The sequence below is a fragment of the Pelophylax lessonae genome, assembly GCF_965119305.1.
Source record: "Pelophylax lessonae genome assembly, chromosome: 1".
In the NCBI taxonomy this organism is placed as follows: Eukaryota; Metazoa; Chordata; class Amphibia; order Anura; family Ranidae; genus Pelophylax; species Pelophylax lessonae.
The window spans coordinates 374,533,950-374,557,171 of record NC_138768.1 but is presented as its reverse complement, the minus strand read 5'-3'; the positions used below and the strand labels follow the sequence as shown (position 1 = coordinate 374,557,171).

The 23,222-nt window shown below is 44.5% G+C and overlaps 1 protein-coding gene across 1 annotated transcript in view; it reads right to left on the bottom strand.

The window, feature by feature from the left end:
- DMRT1 (doublesex and mab-3 related transcription factor 1) overlaps positions 1–23,222 on the bottom strand; it is a gene marked incomplete at both ends in the record, with an annotated part of 156,550 nt that overhangs the window by 95,279 nt on the left and 38,049 nt on the right. Inside the window, one exon of the mRNA XM_082245066.1 lies at positions 7,139–7,413. Within this exon, the coding sequence (XP_082101192.1) occupies positions 7,139–7,413 (275 nt within the window). The remainder of the gene's footprint in view (positions 1–7,138; positions 7,414–23,222) is intronic.

The window sequence follows — 23,222 nt, the reverse complement described above, 5'->3', positions numbered from 1 at the left end:
GCCCAACTTACTTTTTCCGGTTCCTGCAGTTCCGCCATGCCTTCCGGGTTCAGTTTGGGGGCGCCCCTCCTGACTTGTCTCCGGCGGACTTTGAGTTGCTCCTCCGGGATGAGAGCCTTGAGAAGCCACTCTCCTCCATTTACAGATCCTTGCTGCCTGGTGTCCATGAGAACCTGGAGAGGCTGCGGGAGTTTTGGGTGGCGGAGGTGCCGGAGCTGGACTCAAAGGATTGGGAGGATGTATGGGATTATCCCTTCACGCATTTGGTTTCCTCGAGAGACCGCTTGGTACAATTTAAAATTCTACATAGGTTTCACCTCACGCCCTCTAGACTACACAGGGTTTCTCCCGACATCCCCAACGCTTGCTGGCGCTGTAATTCTGGTGCCCCCTCTTATGCTCACATGGTCTGGCACTGTCCGTCCTTGCAACGATTTTGGACTGAGGTCCTAGGCTTTATCACCATATTGACTACCATTACTGTGCCCTCTGGGATTGAGACCTGTATCCTGGGGCTTGTGAATGCGTTGGCCCATACTGTTGCCACTCGAACCTTGTTGGGGCTAGCTACGGACACTGTTGATGACCAAAATATTACGGATGTTAATGTGCCTTAATCCAACTTATAGATTGTCTCAATATGTCTATAGTCCTGTGGGATGCTCGTGCCTCCTGGAACACATTGGACCTGCAGTGGATTGGTTTTGCATGCATTGGAGTATCGGTAGGATGCCTGAGATATGCACTTGCTCTCTTAAGCAGCAGGCATTGTTGGGGGGTTGGTGGTTCTAGGCTAACTCTCTGTTCTTTTAGTTGTTGTGCTCTAGTTTTTATGTTTTGTTGAGCCTGGGTATGCCCACACGGCTCTGTTTTGTACCTTGTTTATTTTCTTTTTTAAAATGCAATAAACAGAGTTTAAAAAAAAAAAAAAGCGGAAAAAATGCCAGGGAACCAGGTCCTTACTCCTGACTAGGCAGAAAAAACTGAAGTCCTATAGCAGGAAGTGGGAAGTATACCCCCTAGGACAGCCCTAGGGGCGTAGTCAAGTTTTGTTTCCATCTAGTCCTACTCCTATGGAGAGCAGCATAGCCCCCAGAGTCAAAGAGGATATGGAGCTGTGTCCGTCAAGGAATGAAAAAGAAATTCTATTTTGCAGCCTGACCAAATCAGTTCATGGACCCACTTGTCAGAGAGAACGGAGGTCTGCGGGTCCTCGAATTAACAGAATGGACACCCCACCCTGGAAAGGGGTGGGGGCAAGCCTTCATGCCAAGGAGGACTTGTTTGCATGTTTAGCATGCGGTTTTGCAGGCTTGTGAACACAGGATTGCTCCATGCCACCCGGGGGAGCCTAAAAGATCTTGGATTCCTTGTCAGAGGAGCCAGGGGAACAAAAAAGCCTTTTGTGTGCAGAGAAGAAAGGACCAAGCTTGTGGCATGGCTCCTTCCCTTTCTTAGACTGTGAGAGAAAGGTACTCTTCCCACTGGTATGATGTCATCCAGGGTGGCACCAAAGCGGCGGTCTCCCTGGAAGGGTAAGTTTGCCAGAGCTGCCTGGTGTGCAGACCAACATTTGAGCCAAAGAACTTGCTGATGCTCAACTGCCAAGACAGAAAGCTTTGAAACAATGGGGCCACATCCAAGGACATGTTTACATATGTAATTGAGGCCCTGGACCAATTAGTCCCCTAGTTCCATGTAAGTCAGAGACACCTGCTTCTTACCCAGACCACGGCATAACAGTTTACCCCATTCAGTAAGCGTCTGAGACACAAAGAGCGTGGCCACAACTGGACGCAGTGTTGACCCAGCAATTGTAAACTTAGCGCTGGCAACCAATTCTGCCTTCCTGTCTGCAGTATCCTTGAAGGAAGGAGACTCCTCCACCGGTATCATGATTGCCCTATTCAAGCTAGGGATGGCAGGGTCCACAACAGGAAGAGAGGTTCACTTCTTCAAAGGGGCCTTCTCAAAGGGGTAACGCCCCGAAAAACATTTCAGGACCTCAAAGAGACACTTTGGGCATTCCCAATTTTTATAGACAAATTTATCAAAATAGACAGGTAAGGAAAAACCCTAGCAAAATGAGCCAACTCATGAGTATCTAAGAGGACAATCACTTCCTCAGTAGCCCCAAAAGTATTCTCAAACTTTAAAGTTTCCCACACCGAGGTTATCATCCTCGTTATCTGAGGAATCAGGGTTCACATCTTCTGGGCATGCAGGGAAAGCTGTACCTATAAAGGCAAAGCCAGAATCCGGAATCCAAGGAGGATGGCGAGGGTGGGAGATGTTTTTTGCACACCTTGTGCCAAAGCGCCACCTCCATCCGGGAGACAAAGGACTTGAGGACTATTGACAGTGCAACAAATGGAATAAAAGTCCCAGAGGACCCTGTCATCTCCAGGGGATTGGGGGAGGGGGGGGATATGTGTTCCTGAGGCTCCACAGAACACACCTACACCAGGCACTGCTGGGAACAACTGCCACAGAAAAAAAAAAAAAAAGGACACCCCTAACAGACTGAGAAGGGGGGACCAAGGTTCGGGCTCGCCACCACCAGAACCTTAGACTGTGAATCGTCCGCCAGATGATAGGGGAAGAGGCGGTATAGACAAGCAGGCCAGAGCTGGTTCCAATTCAAAGGGAGAACCACCCCCACACACAGATCCTGTCACAAGAGTATCCTAAGATGGCCACCACTGTTTGATCAATCCCCACCAAAATGGCCACCCATGCACCCTAACCCAGGCCAGAGAAGCCAGATCAGATCCACAGCAAAATGGCCTCCAGGCCAGTCCACCCCAAAATGCCCGTCCCATTTGTTTTTTGCAACAAGTAGTTCCCACCAAAAATGGCCACCAAAGCTACAGAAAAATGATTGCTGACTACCCATCTAGGAACATGGTGGGTGCTGCCGCTGAAAACTGGGAAACTCTGCAGCCCGCAAAACAATCCCCTACAGAAGGACAAGGTCCACCACCCCCTGCAGACCGAACATAAGGCTTGCCCAGGTCTGTTTGTAAACATAACGGCCAAAATTCCCCTAAAAATGTATACAACAAACCTTATCCTTAGTTAGGATTTTAGGAGGATACCCCACACAAAAGACAAGAAAAAAAAAAAAAAAGTGGGGTCCCAAAATCCATTCCAGACCCTTATCTGAGCATGCAGACTGGCTGATCAGGAAACTGATGGGAACAAGCATGTAGTAGGATACTATTTTAGGGGGGCCCCTTCCGGGAATGCTACCTGTAATTATGATGTCCACAGATTTGAGATGGGTCTTTGCACATTACTTGAACCTCCTACCTGCACAACTTAAGTAAGTAAACTGGCGACATACAGTGCCTTGCGAAAGTATTCGGCCCCCTTGAACTTTTCGACCTTTTGCCACATTTCAGGCTTCAAAGATATAAAGCTGTAATTTTTTGCGAAGAATCAACAACAAGTGGGACACAGTCATGAAGTCGAACGAATTTATTGGATATTTCAAACTTTTTTAACAAATAAAAAACTGAAAAATTGGGCGTGCAAAATTATTCAGCCCCCTTAAGTTAATACTTTGTAGCACCACCTTTTGCTGCGATTACAGCTGTAAGTCGCTTGGGTATGTCTCTATCAGTTTTGCACATCGAGAGACTGAAATTTTTGCCCATTCCTCCTTGCAAAACAGCTCGAGCTCAGTGAGGTTGGATGGAGCGCGTTTGTGAACAGCAGTTTTCAGTTCTTTCCACAGATTCTCGATTGGATTCAGGTCTGGACTTTGACTTGGCCATTCTAACACCTGGATATGTTTATTTGTGAACCATTCCATTGTAGATTTTGCTTTATGTTTTGGATCATTGTCTTGTTGGAAGACAAATCTCTGTCCCAGTCTCAGGTCTTTTGCAGACTCCATCAGGTTTTCTTCCAGAATGGTCCTGTATTTGTCTCCATCCATCTTCCCATCAATTGTAACCATCTTCCCTGTCCCTGCTGAAGAAAAGCAGGCCCAAACCATGATGCTGCCACCACCATGTTTGGTGTGTTCAGGGTGAATAGCTGTGTTGCTTTTACGCCAAACATAACGTTTTGCATTGTTGCCAAAAAGTTCAATTTTGGTTTCATCTGACCAGAGCACCTTCTTCCACATGTTTGGTGTGTCTCCCAGGTGGCTTGTGGCAAACTTTAAACGACACTTTTTATGGATATCTTTAAGAAATGGCTTTCTTCTTGCCACTCTTCCATAAAGGCCAGATTTGTGCAGTATACGACTGATTGTTGTCCTATGGACAGTCTCTCACCTCAGCTGTAGATCTCTGCAGTTCATCCAGAGTGATCATGGGCCTCTTGGCTTCATCTCTGATCAGTTTTCTCCTTGTATGAGCTGAAAGTTTAGAGGGACGGCCAGGTCTTCGTAGATTTGCAGTGGTCTGATATCGCTTGCACAGTGCTCCTTGGGATGTTTAAAGCTTGGGAAATCTTTTTGTATCCAAATCCGGCTTTAAACGTCTCCACAACAGTATCTCGGACCTGCCTGGTGTGTTCCTTGTTCTTCATGATGCTCTCTGCGCTTTAAACGGACCTCTGAGACTATCACAGTGCAGGTGCATTTATACGGAGAATTGATTACACACAGGTGGATTCTATTTATCATCATTAGTCATTTAGGTCAACATTGGATCATTCAGAGATCCTCACTGAACTTCTGGAGAGAGTTTGCTGCATGGAAAGTAAAGGGGCTGAATAATTTTGCATGCCCAATTTTTCAGTTTTTTATTTGTTAACAAAGTTTGAAATATCCAATAAATTTCGTTCCACTTCATGATTGTGTCCCACTTGTTGATTCTTCACAAAAAATTACAGTTTTATATCTTTATGTTTGAAGCCTGAAATGTGGCAAAAGGTCGAAAAGTTCAAGGGGGCCGAATACTTTCGCAAGGCACTGTATTAATCGTACATGTTAAATTGGTTGTATAGGCTCAGCTTTTTTTTTTTTTTTTTTTTCTTACAGTAATAAACATGTTACACTTACCTGCTCTGTGCAATGCTATTGCACAGTGCAGCCCTGGACCACCTTTTCTTGGGTCCCCCACTGGCGCTCTCCACTCCTCTTCTTCTGTGTCTGCCCCCTTAGCAAACTTTGTGCTATTGGAACAGACATTCAGGCTTGCTCCCGAACCGAGCTATACGTATCCCTTGACATACACAGTGTAGCTCAGCCCCATCCACTCCTCACAGGATTTTATTGACAGTGGCTTCCACTGCTGCCTCTGTGCCTGTGAGGAGAGAGAGAGAGAGAGTGCTCTCGGGCACAGCACTGGATCAAAAGAGGAGTCATCTAAGTATTTGTAGGGGAGGGGTTGTTGGGAAGCTGATACTGGAAGGTTTTTTTACTTTAGTGCAGGGATTCCCAAACTACAGCCCTCCAGTTGTTCAGGAACTACAATTCCCATCATGCCTAGTCATGTCTGTGAATGTCAGAGTTTTACAATACTTCATGGGATGTGTAGTTCTGCAACAGCTGCAGGGCTGTAGTTTGGGAACCCCTGCTTTAATGCATAATTACATAATCGTATGCCTTTAGAACCATTTTACGGTTGTGAATCCAACCTTCATCTTTGTCCAGACCTCTGCTTTTAATTCTTTTTTGCGTGGGTCACCCCTTAAAATCCATACCAGAATCCCATCTTTAATGTTTATTTTTTTACACAGTGCCATTGGTTGCTATGGTTCACCATAATAATCAATTAATGTGTGCCATCAGTGTCCTAGCAACCAATTATATCATCAGTTGCTAGGATGCAGGTGGCTGGTCCCCAACATTCTAGCAACCAACAAGCGAAGGGATGCACGAGGTTGATGAGAAAACTGTCACATTTAGGAGTGGTAGTAATACCACCACTAAATGTATGAATTCCAGCAGCAACTCTAGATGATAATGTGCTGTTGAGCTCAACTGTTCGCACACAGCAAGAACTTGAATTTCATCTCCACTATTGATGGGTTGCTCAGAAGGCACTGCATTATGGGACGATGAGGGCATTATTACCTAACATACAATCGAGGCTGCAAGTCCATGTGAACTTTGTCATCAACATACAACTATATTCAGGCAGAGCCAATGGTTAGTAAGCACCTCTTCATCCGCACTCACTGCTGAATCACTGCTGCATTGCTTGCTAGGTAAGTACTGGAGACTTTTTTATTTGTTTATTAGTATTAGGAACAGTATTATGTATTTCCTAGTATTAAGAACAGCACAGGAGGCTCTGAAAGACCAAGGACCAGGGGCACAGGCAGCACGCACTGGGACCACAGATTGAGGTAAAGAGCCAATCAGTGGCTCTTTACCACGTAATCAGCTGTGTCCAATCACAACTGATCATGGATGTATATAATGTAGAAGCGGGTTATCTGCACTACTTTCCATTATGCTGACAGCTTTAGGAGAGGAGAAGAGAGCCGATAACCTGCTTCTCTAAAAGGGACATGTATCCTGATAATTAGGGCACTGATTATTAGGTCCTGATTATCAGTGCAATCCCTGCAGTGCCCACCAGTGCTGCCAGTCTGTGCCCACCAGTGATGCAAAACAGTGCCCATCAGTGCTGCCAATAAGTGCTTCCTCCTCAGTGTCACCTATCAGTGCTGCCAATAAGTGCCTCCTCATCAGTGTCACCTATCAGTGCTGCCAATAAGTGCCTCCTTATCAGTGTCACCTATCAGTGCGGCCTACCAGTGCCCATCAGTGCCACCTCATTAGTGCCCATCAGTGCAGCCTATAAGTGCCTATCAGTGCAGCCTCGTCATTGCACATCAGTGAAGGAGAAAAATTACCTCTGCAAAATTTTATAACAAATAAACTGATTTTTTTTTTTTCGGTCTTTATTAGTTTATTTAGCAAAAAATAAAAAATCTGGTGGTGATTGAATACTACCAAAAGAAAGCTCTAGTTGTGGGGAAAAAAAGAAAACAAATTTGTTTGGGTACAGTGTCGCATGACCGTGCAATTGTCATTCAACGTACGACAGTTCTGAAAGCTGAAAAATTTACCTGGTCAGGAAGAGGGAAAAAGTGCCCAGTAGGCAAGTGGTAAATGTTTAAAATGACTGGCAGATACACTTTAATTGACAATACATTATCATTTCTTTACCTGCCAGTGGCTTCCTGCTTGTCCTGGAACATAAGCAGCTGAGAAGTTTCTTATACTATTCTTCGTTGAGGATCCACTTATGTCACTGGCACCAGCCTGTTCACTACTCATGGCCATTTGGTAAGAAGAATAATTGTAGAGGTTGTTGTAATATGGATACAGGGAAGGTTGGTAGAAGTTGCCATAATAAGCTGGATCAACCATAAAGTCAGATGTGCTCTCCATGTGCCCCCTGCTGGGGATAGATGGCAAATCCTGAACATTCATTTTGTTATCTGCAGAGAATAAAACATATCAAAACAGTTAACAAGGGCTTTAAGGTTAAGGTTACAATCACATGGACGTAACATGGCTGTAAACATTTTTTACTGATCATTAAAGACATCACTTTGTATGCATATGCTAGTATGGAGGGTTGCTGCAGGATAACGTACACTACAAAAGAAAAAGGCAATCCACCATTTAGCAAAATAAGTACTAAATACAAAATAACCTATCCCATAGTCACTACCATTTAGGGCTAGAAGGACACTTACCTGTGTATACCACCACACGCTACACCTCTGTTCACCAAATGAGCAGGGATACTGGAGCATGAAGGGGGTTCCTTATGAATCCCCATGGTGCCCCACGCCGACCTTCTGGGTTCTGACGTCATGGCCCCGTGTGCGTTTCACCCGCCGCATAGGCGCGAAATGGCGCTCAATGCGGCAGAGCTCAAGCCTCGCTCCAGTCTCCAGGGAGGAGACCGTCACCTGCCCTAGGAGAGAGTGAAGATAATGGAAAGGGCGGGGAATGATCCAGTGGGAGGAGCTAAATTCCTCAGATGAGAGTACCAGCCAAGAACCAGATGGAACAAATACATGGGCGTGTAGAGCACATATGCCCACCCAAAATAACACAGACGGCCAGAGATACAACAGTGTGCCGCAGCTCAATCGACACACTGGGGGATAATCAACCAAATCAAAAAATAATACAAATATCTAACCTGATCTAACATGATAGCTAAATAGATCCATAGCAAAAGATATATATAGCACAATATTAGTATATAGCAATTGAGAAAATGTATCGACATGTAAATGTCATATAAAATGGAGGGGGCAGACCAAACTGGTAGGACTGTATGTAGATGGGCGAAACAATCAATGATTCGTCCATATTGCTACACTAAGGCCCTGTTCATACATAAGCATATTTCAGCTTGTAAAACGCTCAGCAATGAAGCTCCAAAACAGCCAACAAACAAAATCCCCCCTGGCCCCTGTTCACATCTGAGTGTTCTGTCCCTTGAAGCAAAATGCCTGAAGCAAAAGGCCTGAAGTACATGAGCTTCTTTTTGGCAGGTTCCAAGCGTTTTTGGCCCCACAGACTTCAATATAAACGCCTGACTTGAGCAGAAAAACACTTGTAAAATGCTCAAAGATCTGCCCTCCACCCCTAATTTCCTCTCCCTCTCCTCCCACTAGTGCTTTCTATTAACTACACAAAAACGCCTGAAGCTGTAAAACACTTGTAATACACTTCTAAAACGCTTTAAAAAAGCTTGTAAAAAGCTGAAAAAAAAAAAGCTTAAAAAATGCCCGAAAAACACTAAGCTAAGCTAAAATTGCTAAGTTCAGGTGTAAATGGAGCCTTAGAAGTGCCTCTCTTACTTGAGCCTGAAAAGTTCATAAAGCAAAGTCCATAAAGACATGGATGAGTGAGTTTGGGGAGGAAGGAACTTGACTGGCCTGCACAAAGTCCTGACCTCAACCCGATAGAACCTATAGAATGAATTAGAGCGTAGAATGTGAGCCAGGCCTTCTCTCCAACATCAGTGCCTGACCTTACAAATACACTTCTGGAAGAATGGTCAAACATTCCCATAGACACACTCCTAAATCATGTGGATATTCTTCCCAGAAGAGGTGAAGCGGTTATAGCTGCAAAGGGTGGGCCAACTCAATATTGAACCCCTACAGACCAAGACTGGGATGCCATTAAAGTTCATGTGTGCGTAAAGGCAGGCGTCCCAATACTTTTGGTAATGTAGTGTATATCTATCTATGATACAAATGCTAATATATATATAAATCTTTATGACAATCAATCACACAACTCCCACTGGTTTCCACCCATGCACATTTCTTTGCTGAATATTATGTAACGATGATGGGTACCCCACGGAACACCTTAGAGCAGAAATCCTCAAACTACGGCCCTCCAGCTGTTGCAGAACTACATATCTCATGAGGCATTGTCAAACTCTGACATTCACAGACATGACTAGGCATAATGGGAATTGTAGTTCCTGAACAAACTATGGCCCTCCAGCTGTTGGGGGAACTATACGTCCCATGAGGCATTGTCAAACTCTAACATTCACAGACATGACTAGGCATAATGGGAATTGTAGTTCCTGAACAAACTATGGCCCTCCAGCTGTTGGGAGAACTATACGTCCCATGAGGCATTGTCAAACTCTGACATTCACAGACACGATTAGGCATGATGGCAATTGTAGTTCCTGAACTTACCCACTTTACCTCCAGCCACTGTGCTGCTACTGCGGCACAGTGGCTCGTTATCGTCCAGCGACGTAGACCTACGTCGCTGGACTCCTCCCCCTGTAGGAGGCGCGCTCCCGCTGTCTTGAATCACAGTGGGAGTCAGGCCAGGGGAGGAGCGGTGGCGATCTCCGCCGCTCTTCCCCGATCGTTGGGAAATCTAGTTTGGAGATCCACCCGCCTGTGTAAACAGAGCGGGTGGATCTCCTAAGTGACAGGGAGTGACAGATCGGAGTGTTCAGCATAGCTGAACATCCGATCTGTCCCTCACTCACTCAGTCACCTCCCCCCCCCCCCACACGTCAGTAAGCACCAGGCATACATTAACCCCTCTCCAATAAAATTAACCCCTTCCCTGCCAGTGTCATTTTTACAGTAACAGTGCATATTTATAGCACTGATTACTGCAGTAATGTCACTGGTACCCCCAAAAGTGTCAAAAATGTCAGTCAAGGGTCCCATCTGTCCGCCGCAATGTCGCAGTCCCCCAAAAAAAATCGCAGATCGCCGCCATTACTCGTTAAAAAAAAAAACACCAAAAATGACAGAAATCTTTCCCTTTGTTAGTAAACGCAATAACTTTTGCGCAAAACAATCAAAATACGCTTATTGTGATTTTTTTTACCAAACATAGGTAGCAGAAAACAAATTGGCCAAAAATTTAAAAAAAATTAGATTTTTACATATTTTTTGGGAGGAATTTCATATAAAAAAATGTTAAAAATATTGTTATTTTTTCAAAATAAACGCTCTTTTTTTGTTTATAGCGCAAAAAGTAAAAATCGCACAGGTGATCAAAATAATCAAATACCACCAAAAGAAAGCTCTGTTTGTGGGAAAAAAAGGACGTAAATTTCGTTTGGGTACAGCGTCGCACGACCGCGCAATTGTCAGTTAAAGTCGCACAGCGCCGAATCGCAAAAAGTGGCCTGGACGTAAGACAGCAAAATCCTCCGGTGGTAAAGTGGTTACTACGGCCCTCCAGCTGTTGCAGAACTACACGTCCCATGAGGCATTGTCAAACTCTGACATTCACAGACATGACTAGGCATGATGGGAATTGTAGTTCCTGAACATACTATGGCCCTCCAGCTGTTGCGGAACTACACGTCCCATGAGGCATTGTCAAACTCTGACATTCACAGACATGACTAGACATGATGGGAATTGTAGTTCCTGAACAACTGGAGGGCCATAGTTTGAAGACCCCTGCCTTAGAGCAAACAAATATTAGCATTTTGCAGGTTTCTGTTTTGATGATCTATTACAAGCTGGTACAAGGTAAGATACAGGACTTAAAATCAATATTGATATTGATAAGAAATTGAGAAAATAAAGATAAGATGATGTCTAGCAAGCAAACGATAAATTGGGAAGTTACATGGAAAAATAAAACTAGTGAGCCCTCTAGTGGATATATAAGAGAAGGACATGAACATCGGAACACGGACTCCTTCCACAACACTTCTAATTTGTCAAATCTATGCTTGTATGTTTCAGGACATTTTTACCACTGTTGTCGGTACTGTATAAGGAGTTACAAAAATAAAACATATACTTACAAAATATATTTAAATAAATGAAATATGCACAGGTAAAATGTTGTAATGCTCACAGTGAAAAATATAACATGATGATAAAATAATATTACTTTAACAAGCTATTAAACCCTAATAAATATCAAAAATGTAATGATGCATATAAAAAAAAAACCTTTTACCATAAAAAACAAATTAACAAAGGTCACTTAGCAATCAACACAATATATCCACAAGCACTCTAAGCGGTTGAAAAATGCTTTAAAAGGTTCACATAAAACATGAATAGATAGGCAGGCAGTAACTAGCCTGAACACAATGTACCATCTAATCACACTAGAACATTGTTCTACAATGTAAACCTTGTATAAACAAAAGATAACTGCTTTCCTGCTTGTCCATCTCTAGACAGACAGGTACAGTATATAATATGTACACTCAGAATTCAGCCTTGTCCTTATCTTTATTCGCTCAAAAATAGAAATTAGAAAAATATGTTTGGGGGGAAGCTACAGTATCTTATGTAGGATATTTGTGGCATGAACAATGCTTTTAAAGAAGATGTAAAATCAAATTACTCACCAAATTACATTGTTTAAAGCCCAGATGCCCAACCTTCAGCCTCGGGGAGCCACATGCAGGCCTTTGGCACTTACTATGTGGCCCCCTACCGACAATGGTATGTTTTGGTGCATATTCAGTGAAGACATGCTGTGTAATGGTGATGTCAGGGGCCACACTTGAAGCCCCTATCAAGTAAATAACTGCCAATGTTTTAAAATGCATGTAAACCCTAACAACAAACTTATATTTTCTCCATTTTGCTCTGTTAAAATTAAAGCGTTTGTTACCCTGAAAAAAAAAAAAAAAAATGAATCCTGTTCCTTTAACCACTTCCATACTGGGTGATTTCTGGCACTCCGCTCCTACATGTAAAAATCATTTTTTTTTTGCTAGGAAATTACTCGGAACCCCCAAACAATATATATATATACATATATATATTTTTTTTTTTTAGCAGAGACCCTAGGGGAAAAAATGGCGGTAATTGCAACTTTTTATGTCACACGGTATTTGCGCAGAAAGTTTTCAAACTCGTTTTTTTTAAAAAAAAAAAAACAGTTGTGAATAAAAAAAAAAAAAAAACACAAAAGTTAGCCCAATTTTTTTGTATATGTGAAAGATGATGTTATGCCGAGTAAATAGATACCTAACATGTGACGCTTTAAAATTGTGCACACTCCTGGAATGACGCCAAACTTCGGTACTTAAAAATCTCTATAGGCGACGCTTTAAAATTTTTTAAAGGGTACCAGTTTAGAGTTACAGTGGAGGTCGGGGGGCACTTTAAATTTTCTTTTTTTATTGTTTATTTTATTTTTATTTATTTATTTTTTTACACTTTCCCTTTAATTGTTTTTTTTTATCACAGGTCCTCTTTATAGGGAGATCTGAGGTCAATAAGACCTCAGATCTCTACTACAGGCTAGAAAGCCTGAAATAAAAAAAAAAAAAATTAAAAAAAAAAAACAATCTCAGCTGAATGCCGAGATCAGTGCAGGCTAGGCGTGTCGTCATCACGTCGCGCCCGGGCCTCCGAGAGTCATAGAGACTGCCGGGGACTATCTGGTCCGCGCAGTCTTTATGGTACACTTTCGCCAGCGGCTGATTCCTTCTCTGGATCGCCGAGCCGTTTGGGCGAGCTGGTAGAAGCACATGATGGCAGTAGGAGGGGAAGGATGTCCCCTCCTGCCCCCTGTAAGAACGATCAGGTGGCTGTTCAGCTGTTACGATTGTTCTTATGGTGAAGGGAATCGCCAGGGGAAAAAATTATATCTGAATGATGCCTGTTCAGATATCCCCACTTAAAGCCCAGGACATCATATGATGTCCACCTAAGGGGAAGTGGTTAAAGTATGAATAACAGCACAGTGTTTATGCTGTGACATTTGGCCCATTGTATCATAAAATACCTAGCTGATCCTGCCTGGTTCTGCCCTCCCCCTGTAAACTGACCACAGTGTATCATGGCTGCTGAGCCCTGACACCATGGTCAGTTTACATGCCTCTGTCATATGCAGCTCTCCTCTGTCCTTTTCTCCTTCTCCCTCCCTGTCAGCTGTGTCAGTGCCTGCCCCTCCCGCTGAAATAACTGTAATTTTTAGGCAACCCCCTGCCTTCCATAATGCTATGTGACCCTGTGTATGTGCTTTATTTAAAAAAATGCCGTTCTATACTATATTTCAGAGCTCACGTGACCGCTCACCGCTCTCCTACTCTCCTGCCATAAAAATTCATGTGCGTGTAAAGGCAGGCGTCCCAATACTTTTTGTTAATATAGTGTAAAGTAGCATGTAAAATCTAACTGAATGACATTTACTATGCTGTGCGTGAAAAACAAATGCATGCACTGCAATAGCTGGATGGCACTTCTCAGGGCAGGTTTCCTGAGGGTAAAAAGAGTAGATTGTGCCTGTGTAATGTGTGTTCAATAGTCACATCGACCTAAAACAGAAAATGCCCGAACAAGACCCTTCAAGGCAGAATTACCAGGTGCTATTTTAACCACTTCCCGACCGCCCTCCTGTCACACGCCGGCAGCTGGGGGGGCGAGCACGCGCTTATGGCGATGCGCTCCCGCCCCCATTCGTCAGTGGGGACTCCGATGCACGGGGCAGACGGGACCAATTGCCGCCTGACACCCGCGATCGCTCCCCGCTAAGAGAGAAGGACGGTACGCTGTTGTAAACACCGCTGACCGTTCTACTCCCTGGAATGACCATAGAGCGCCTGTGCCCCTTCTATATAGGAACGCAGGTCTCTGTGATCATTTCACAAGCCCTGCCCCCATACAGTTAGAAACATGCCCCTAGGTACACATTTAACCCCTTGATCACTTACTGTGTTAACCCCTTCCCTGCCAGTGTCATTACAGTAACAGTGCATATTTTTAGCACTGATTACTGTAGTAATGTCACTGGTCCCCCAAAAGTGTCAAAAATGTCAGTCAGGGGGTCCGATTAGTCCGCCGCAATGTCGCAGTCCCACAAAAAAAATCGCAGATCGCCGCCATTGCCAGTAAAAAAACAATAAAAATGACATAAATCTTTGCCGTAGTTAGTAGACGCGATAACTTTTGCGCAAACCAATCAAAATACGCTTATTGCGATTTTTTTTTTACCAAAATGTGTAGCAGGAAAAAAATTGGCCTAAAATGTTAAATTTTTTAATTTCTGTTTTTGGGAATGTTATATAGCAGAATGTGAAAAATATTGTTTTTTTTTTTTTTTATTTCAGAATTGTCGCTCTTTTTTTGTTTATAGCGTAAAAAATAAAAATCGCACAGGTAATCAAATACCACCAAAAGAAAGCTCTATTTGTGGGAAAAATGTTATTTGGGTACAGTTTTGCACGACCGTGCAATTGTCCGTTAAAGTAACGAAGTGCCGAATCGCAAAATATGGCCTGGTCATTAAGGGGGGAAATCTTTTGGTCCAGAACTTGTTAATGAACGCTGCAGATTTAAAAAGCTTATAGGTGACTTTCGTGACTAGGTTTACATTTACTTTAATTGAACACAAGCTCACAATTAGCTAAGAAACCAGCAATAAATATGTGAATTTGGTAATAAGAACCATGGGTTTCTTTCAGGAATGCCCCCCGCCCCTCAAAAAATGGGCATATGCAATGACAGGAAGTATCTTTTGTAAATGTATTAATCCTTTTTCATGGATAAACTGTGCGATAAACCATGAAAATAGACCTTAGCATTCATTCGTTAACACTGACTTATTGTTTGACTCTAATTATGCTATTCTATTAGGGAGAGGAAGGATATCATCTACTGAGATATCCCTAAGCACTGAGTAGCATTCACTCCCTTGTCTAATGACACAGCAAGGCTGATAGGCCAGTGCTAGCTTCTTGGACTGTAAGGTCAAGCCATAGCCTTGGAAGAGTCACTCCCCAACCTCATAATCACAAACAGAACAATATGTTTCTCCCACAGCGATGACAGGAATAACTTAAAATTCATATTCAGATCTGTCACATTATGAGGATATCATGAAAGCGCTATGGTCAACTAAGCAATGCGTTTGTTTGGAATATATATTATTTCTTCTCTGCCTTTTAGGGAGATAGCTAACCTAAATCTGGTATTTTAACTAATTTCTGGTGTGAACCGACCCTTACAGAAACCATACAACAGATGCTTGGGGGCAAGGGTTGCATAATGTTGTAGACATCAGATGAAGTTAATCTTTAGAAATTCTGACAGCCACAGGTGCTGTAGCTTCCTAAATACTATATCCAATAGAGGTGAACTTTCCATTCATGGCGTTTAGCATAGATGGGCGAGAAGAGACTTCTCCTATTCAGCTGACCATAAGCTATACTGCAATATCACATATGCTTAGCAGGTGATAGGACCTCTCAAGCTTCACAAAAGTCTCTTAACCTCCTTATATTCCCCTTCAAATGAAGCACCTGCCATTTTAAAGGAGAATTCAAGACTTGTAAATGTTTTTTAGATAAATGTGCAGATGAGATCAGCTTAATGTAAAAAAATCTTATCAGTGGTGGCATTTAATTATTTTGGATTTTTAAGATTTGATAAAAGTCTAAGTGCAGCCAAAATCCCAAACGGAAACATCAGCACAAAGAACAAAACCTACAGTGAGTAGGATTGTTCCCTTGTGCTGATTCCTCTTCTGTTAGTAAACATCTACCCCTGTCCTAACATGAGCATGGTTGAACCAGGAGCAGAGCAACACCATTCATTAAATTGGAGTTCCACACAAAAGTGGAACTTACGCTCATTTGCTCATTGTAGCTGCTGACTTTTAATTTTTGGAGGAGGGGGGCAGAACTCCGCTTTAACTATGTTCTGACACCTTGTGACGCGGGAATACATTTAGTGTTTGCAGACGCTTTAATTGTTGTGTGTTGTTTTTGGGATTAGTTGGCAGTACAGAAGTAATTTTTGTTTTTCGTTGCTTTAACATGTGGTCACACCCCTTTAGCGCCTGATGGATTTTATAAATGTCGAAGCTATTGGGATCTGAGCACAGGTATATCTTATTTCTATTTGTATACAAATAAAGCTGCAAGAAAAAAGTGAACGAATCCACTCACTGGTGACATAAATACTACAAAAAAGATTTTTGTGTAATGGGGCGCAGATCTCACCAGTGACAAATACCGGATAATTATTTATTTATTTTGGGTGCAGATCTTCATGGTGACATGGATACTGGGGAGCAATCTGTGTGTAAAGGGGGACATATCTCTGATCTGTGTATTATGGGGCGCAGATCATACCAGTGATAATTACTGGAAAATTATTTATTATTTATTTTTTTGGGTGCAGATCTTCATGGTGACATGGATACTGGGGAGCGATCTGTGTGCAAAGGGGGACATATCTCTGATCTGTGTATAATGGGGCGCAGATCTCACCAGTGACAAATACCGGATAATTATTTATTTATTTATTTTGGGTGCAGATCTTCATGGTGACATGGATACTGGGGAGCGATCTGTGTGCGAAGGGGGGCATATCTCTAGTCTGTGTATTATGGGCTGCAGATCTCACCAGTGACAAATACCGGATAATTATTTGTTATTTATTTACTTTGGGTGCAGATCTTCATGGTGCCATGGATACTGGGGAGTGATCTGTGTGCGAAGGGGGACATATCTCTGATCTGTGTATAATGGGGTGCAGATCTCACCAGTGACAAATACTGGATAATTATTTATTTATTTATTTTGGGTGCAGATCTTCATGGTGACATGGATACTGGGGAGCGATCTGTGTGCGAAGGGGGACATATCTCTGATCTGTGTATTATGGGCTGCAGATCTCACCAGTGACAAATACCGGATAATTATTTATTATTTATTTACTTTGGGTGCAGATCTTCATGGTGCCATGGATACTGGGGAGCGATCTGTGTGCGAAGGGGGACATATCTCTGATCTGTGTATAATGGGGTGCAGATCTCACCAGTGACAAATACTGGATAATTATTTATATATTTGGGTGCAGATCTTCATGGTGCCATGGATACTGGGGAGCGATCTGTGTGTGAGGGGGGACATATCTCTGATCTGTGTATTATGGGGTGGAGATCTCACCAGTGACAAATACTGGAAAATTGTTTATTTAGGGTGCAGATCTTCATGGTGATATGGATACTGGGGAGCGATCTGTGTGTGAAGTTGGGCATATCTCTGATCTGTGCATTATGGGGTGCAGATCTCACCAATGACAAATACTGGAAAATTATTTATTATTTATTTTGGGCGCAGATCTTCATGGTGACATGAATACTGGGGAGCGATCTGTGTGTGAAGGGGTCATATGTCTGATCTCTGTATTATGGGGTGCAGATCTCACCAGTGAAATGGAAACTGGGGAGTGATCTGTGTGATGAACTGCATATCTCACCAGTGACATGGATACTTAAAGCTGCAGTAAACTCTTTAAAAGGAAAAAAAAAAATTCCCCCTGCAAAGCAATATCATAATGTGCTAGTACGCACCATATACAAGCACATTATGAAAGACCTTAAAATGAAGCCCTCCAGTGGTGCACTATCACTTCTGCAGAGGCTTCCACCTTTACCCGGTCTTCCTTCCGGGTTCGCAGACTGCGGGCGCTAGAACGGCCGAGCCACGATAATGTCATGTCTCGGCCGCGGCACACAGTGCTGAAGGAACCGCACGGGTATGCCGTTCCTATATCTATGATCTGTGTGTGATGAACTGCATGTCTCACCAGTGACATGGATACTTGAGAATGATTTGCGTGTGATGGTGCACAAATCTCAATGGTGACATTGATACAGGAGAGTGTGTGATGCTGTACAAATCGCACTGGTGACATGGATACATGCCAATGATCTGTGTGTGATGAACTGTATAACTCACAAGTGACATATATAATAAAAAATGATTTGTGTAATATGGGGTGCAGATCTTTCTAGTGACAGGGATACTGGGGAATGATCTGTGTGTGATGGGGTGCATATCTCTTATCTGTGTTTGATGAAGTGCAAATCTCACTGGTGACATGGATATTTGACAGTGATCAGTGAGAGATGGGGCGCCGATCTCACTGGTGACATGGATACTTGAGAGAGATCAGTAAGTGATGGGGCGCCGATCTCACTGGTGACATGGATACTTGAGGGAGATCAGTGAATGATGGGGTGCCAATCTCACTGGTGACATGGATACTTGAGAGAGATCAGTGTGTAATGGGGTGCAGATTTCACTGGTGACATGGATACTTGAGAGAGATCAGTAAGTGATGGGGCGCCGATCTCACTGGTGACATGGATACTTGAGAGAGATCAGTGTGTGATGGGGTGCAGATCTCACTGGTGACATTAATACTGGAGAGAGATCAGTGTTTGATGGGGTGCAGATCTCACTGGTGACAGGGATACTTGAGAGAGATCAGTGTGTGATGGGGTGCAGATCTCACTGGTGACATGGATACTTGAGAGAGATCAGTGTGTGTGGGGGGGGGGGGGGGTGCAGATCTCACTGGTGACATGGATACTTGAGAGAGATCAGTGTGTGATGGGGTGCAGATATCACTAGTGACATGGACACTTGAGAGAGATCAGTGTTTGATGGGGTGCAGATCTCACTGGTGACATGGATACTTGAGAGAGATCAGTGTGTGTGTGTGGGGGGGGGGGGGGTGCAGATCTCACTGGTGACATGGATACTTGAGAGAGATCAGTGTGTGTGGGGGGGGGGGTGCAGATCTCACTGGTGACATGGATACTTGAGAGAGATCAGTGTGTGATGGGGTGCAGATATCACTAGTGACATGGACACTTGAGAGAGATCAGTGTGTGATGGGGTGCAGATCTCACTGGTGACATGGATACTTGAGAGAGATCAGTGTGTGTGTGGGGGGGGGGGTGCAGATCTCACTGGTGACATGGATACTTGAGAGAGATCAGTGTGTGATGGGGTGCAGATATCACTAGTGACATGGACACTTGAGAGAGATCAGTGTGTGATGGGGTGCAGATCTCACTGGTGACATGGATACTTGAGAGAGATCAGTGTGTGTGTGTGGGGGGGGGGGGTGCAGATCTCACTGGTGACATGGATACTTGAGAGAGATCAGTGTGTGATGGGGTGCAGATATCACTAGTGACATGGACACTTGAGAGAGATCAGTGTGTGATGGGGTGCAGATCTCACTGGTGACATGGATACTTGAGAGAGATCAGTGTGTGTGTGGGGGGGGGGGGGGTGCAGATCTCACTGGTGACATGGATACTTGAGAGAGATCAGTGTGTGATGGGGTGCAGATATCACTAGTGACATGGATACTTGAGAGAGATCAGTGTGTGATGGGGTGCAGATATCACTGGTGACATTAATACTTGAGAGAGATCAGTGTGTGATGGGGTGCAGATCTCACTGGTGACATTAATACTGGAGAGAGATCAGTGTGTGATGGGGTGCAGATCTCACTGGTGACATTAATACTTGAGAGAGATCAGTGTGTGATGGGGTGCAGATCTCACTGGTGACATTAATACTTGAGAGAGATCAGTGTGTGATGGGGTGCAGATATCACTGGTGACATTAATACTTGAGAGAGATCAGTGTGTGATGGGGTGCAGATCTCACTGGTGACATGGATACTGGAGAGCGATCAGTGAGTGATGGGACGCTAATCTCACTGGTGACATTGATACTTGAGAGAGATCAGTGTGTGATGGGTTGCAAATCTCACTGGTGACATGGATACTTGAGAGAGATCAGTGTGTGATGGGGTGCAGATATCACTAGTGACATGGACACTTGAGAGAGATCAGTGTTTGATGGGGTGCAGATCTCTCTGGTGACATTAATACTTGAGAGAGATCAGTGTGTGATGGGGTGCAGATATCACTGGTGACATGGATACTTGAGAGAGATCAGTGTGTGATGGGTTGCAAATCTCACTGGTGACATGGATACTGGAGAGCGATCAGTGAGTGATGGGACGCTAATCTCACTGGTGACATTGATACTTGAGAGAGATCAGTGTGTGATGGGGTGCCAATCTCACTGGTGACATGGATACTTGAGAGAGATCAGTGTGTGATGGGGTGCAGATATCACTAGTGACATGGACACTCGAGAGAGATCAGTGTTTGATGGGGTGCAGATCTCTCTGGTGACATTAATACTTGAGAGAGATCAGTGTGTGATGGGGTGCAGATATCACTGGTGACATGGACACTTGAGAGAGATCAGTGTTTGATGGCGTGCAGATCTCACTGGTGACATGGATACTTGAGAGAGATCAGTGTGTGTGTGTGTGGGGGGGGGGGGGGTGCAGATCTCACTGGTGACATGGATACTTGAGAGAGATCAGTGTGTGTGGGGGGGGGGGGGGGTGCAGATCTCACTGGTGACATGGATACTTGAGAGAGATCAGTGTGTGATGGGGTGCAGATATCACTGGTGACATGGATACTTGAGAGAGATCAGTGTGTGTGTGGGGGGGGGGGGGGTGCAGATCTCACTGGTGACATGGATACTTGAGAGAGATCAGTGTGTGATGGGGTGCAGATATCACTAGTGACATGGACACTTGAGAGAGATCAGTGTGTGATGGGGTGCAGATCTCACTGGTGACATGGATACTTGAGAGAGATCAGTGTGTGTGTGGGGGGGGGGGGGGTGCAGATCTCACTGGTGACATGGATACTTGAGAGAGATCAGTGTGTGATGGGGTGCAGATATCACTAGTGACATGGATACTTGAGAGAGATCAGTGTGTGATGGGGTGCAGATATCACTGGTGACATTAATACTTGAGAGAGATCAGTGTGTGATGGGGTGCAGATCGCACTGGTGACATTAATACTGGAGAGAGATCAGTGTGTGATGGGGTGCAGATCTCACTGGTGACATTAATACTTGAGAGAGATCAGTGTGTGATGGGGTGCAGATATCACTGGTGACATGGATACTTGAGAGAGATCAGTGTGTGATAGGGTGCAGATCTCACTGGTGACATGGATACTGGAGAGCGATCAGTGAGTGATGGGACGCTAATCTCACTGGTGACATTGATACTTGAGAGAGATCAGTGTGTGATGGGTTGCAAATCTCACTGGTGACATGGATACTGGAGAGCGATCAGTGAGTGATGGGACGCTAATCTCACTGGTGACATTGATACTTGAGAGAGATCAGTGTGTGATGGGGTGCCAATCTCACTGGTGACATGGATACTTGAGAGAGATCAGTGTGTGATGGGGTGCAGATATCACTAGTGACATGGACACTTGAGAGAGATCAGTGTTTGATGGGGTGCAGATCTCTCTGGTGACATTAATACTTGAGAGAGATCAGTGTGTGATGGGGTGCAGATATCACTGGTGACATGGATACTTGAGAGAGATCAGTGTGTGATGGGGTGCAGATCTCACTGGTGACATGGATACTGGAGAGCGATCAGTGAGTGATGGGACGCTAATCTCACTGGTGACATTGATACTTGAGAGAGATCAGTGTGTGATGGGGTGCAAATCTCACTGGTGACATGGATACTTGAGAGAGATCAGTGTGTGATGGGGTGCAGATATCACTAGTGACATGGATACTTGAGAGAGATCAGTGTTTGATGGGGTGCAGATCTCACTGGTGACATTAATACTGGAGAGAGATCAGTGAGTGATGGGACGCCAATCTCACTGGTGACATGGATACTTGAGAGAGATCAGTGTGTGATGGGGTGCAAATCTCACTGGTGACATGGATACTTGAGAGAGATCAGTGTGTGATGGGGTGCAAATCTCACTGGTGACATGGATACTTGAGAGAGATCAGTGTGTGATGGGGTGCAAATCTCACTGGTGACATGGATACTTGAGAGAGATCAGTGTGTGATGGGGTGCAGATCTCAGTGGTGACATGAATACTTGAGAGAGATCAGTGTGTGATGGGGTGCAGATCTCACAGGTGACATGGATACTTGAGAGAGATCAGTGAGTGATGGGGCGCCAATCTCAGGGAAGGGAAGGTCAGAAAGAGCCTTTTGGAAGCCTGGTTCGCAGACCGGCTTTTTAGCCACACCATGGGTCTAATAGCAATCCCCACTGCAGACACTCTGGCTACCAGTGGAGCCGCATCCAGCGACGCATCACATATATACAGAAGGGCTTGGACCATTTGGTCCGTTAGCTCTATCAGGCCCGGTGAGAGCTTCTCCGTTTCCAAGTCACCTTTTAGCAACTTTACCTATTCTATGATGGTCTGTGACACCAGAGTGATCACAAAGACCGGTCTTAGTATTGAGCCCGCTAATACATGCAAATGGCAGGACAGAGACTCAATCCATGTATCCATGGGGTCTGTAAATACCTCTTCCACTGGGACCACAGTAGACTTGTCTAGTCTGGAAACTGGAAGTATCCACCTTTGGTGGCATGGCCACTTAGTGGAAAACGCATCCGCGAAGGAGTAGTGCCTTTTAAAGTGCCTAGGCACCACTAGCATTTGTTTGATGCGCCCCCACTGTTCATTGACCATGTTGTCAAACAGTTCCAGAGAGGAAAAAACCTTGCCCGACTTCATGCCATGCGGTCTCCAGGAACCCCCAGGGGGGTCCCCAGGATGGCATGGGGGGGTCCCCAGGAGGAGACCCCTCTAGGACAAACCCCCCCCCCTACAGAACCGCCACAACGGCGGCAATATATCCCCCCCAGAGGTAGGAACCTGCTTGTGTGTGTGGGGGGGGGGGGGCGGGCAGGCCTGAAGGGGGCCTGGTAACACAGAGAGGCCAGGGGAATCAAGGGATACCCGAGGGTCCGACTTTCCCAGGGAGGGGGACCATGTCCACCGCCAGAGAAATGGGGGGACACTTACTCACCATACCATGGAATCAGGTGGGTGCCACTGCAAACAGACTACCTCTCCACCCGGGGTGGGGGTGCTGATAGCCAGGGGGTACGCTGCAAA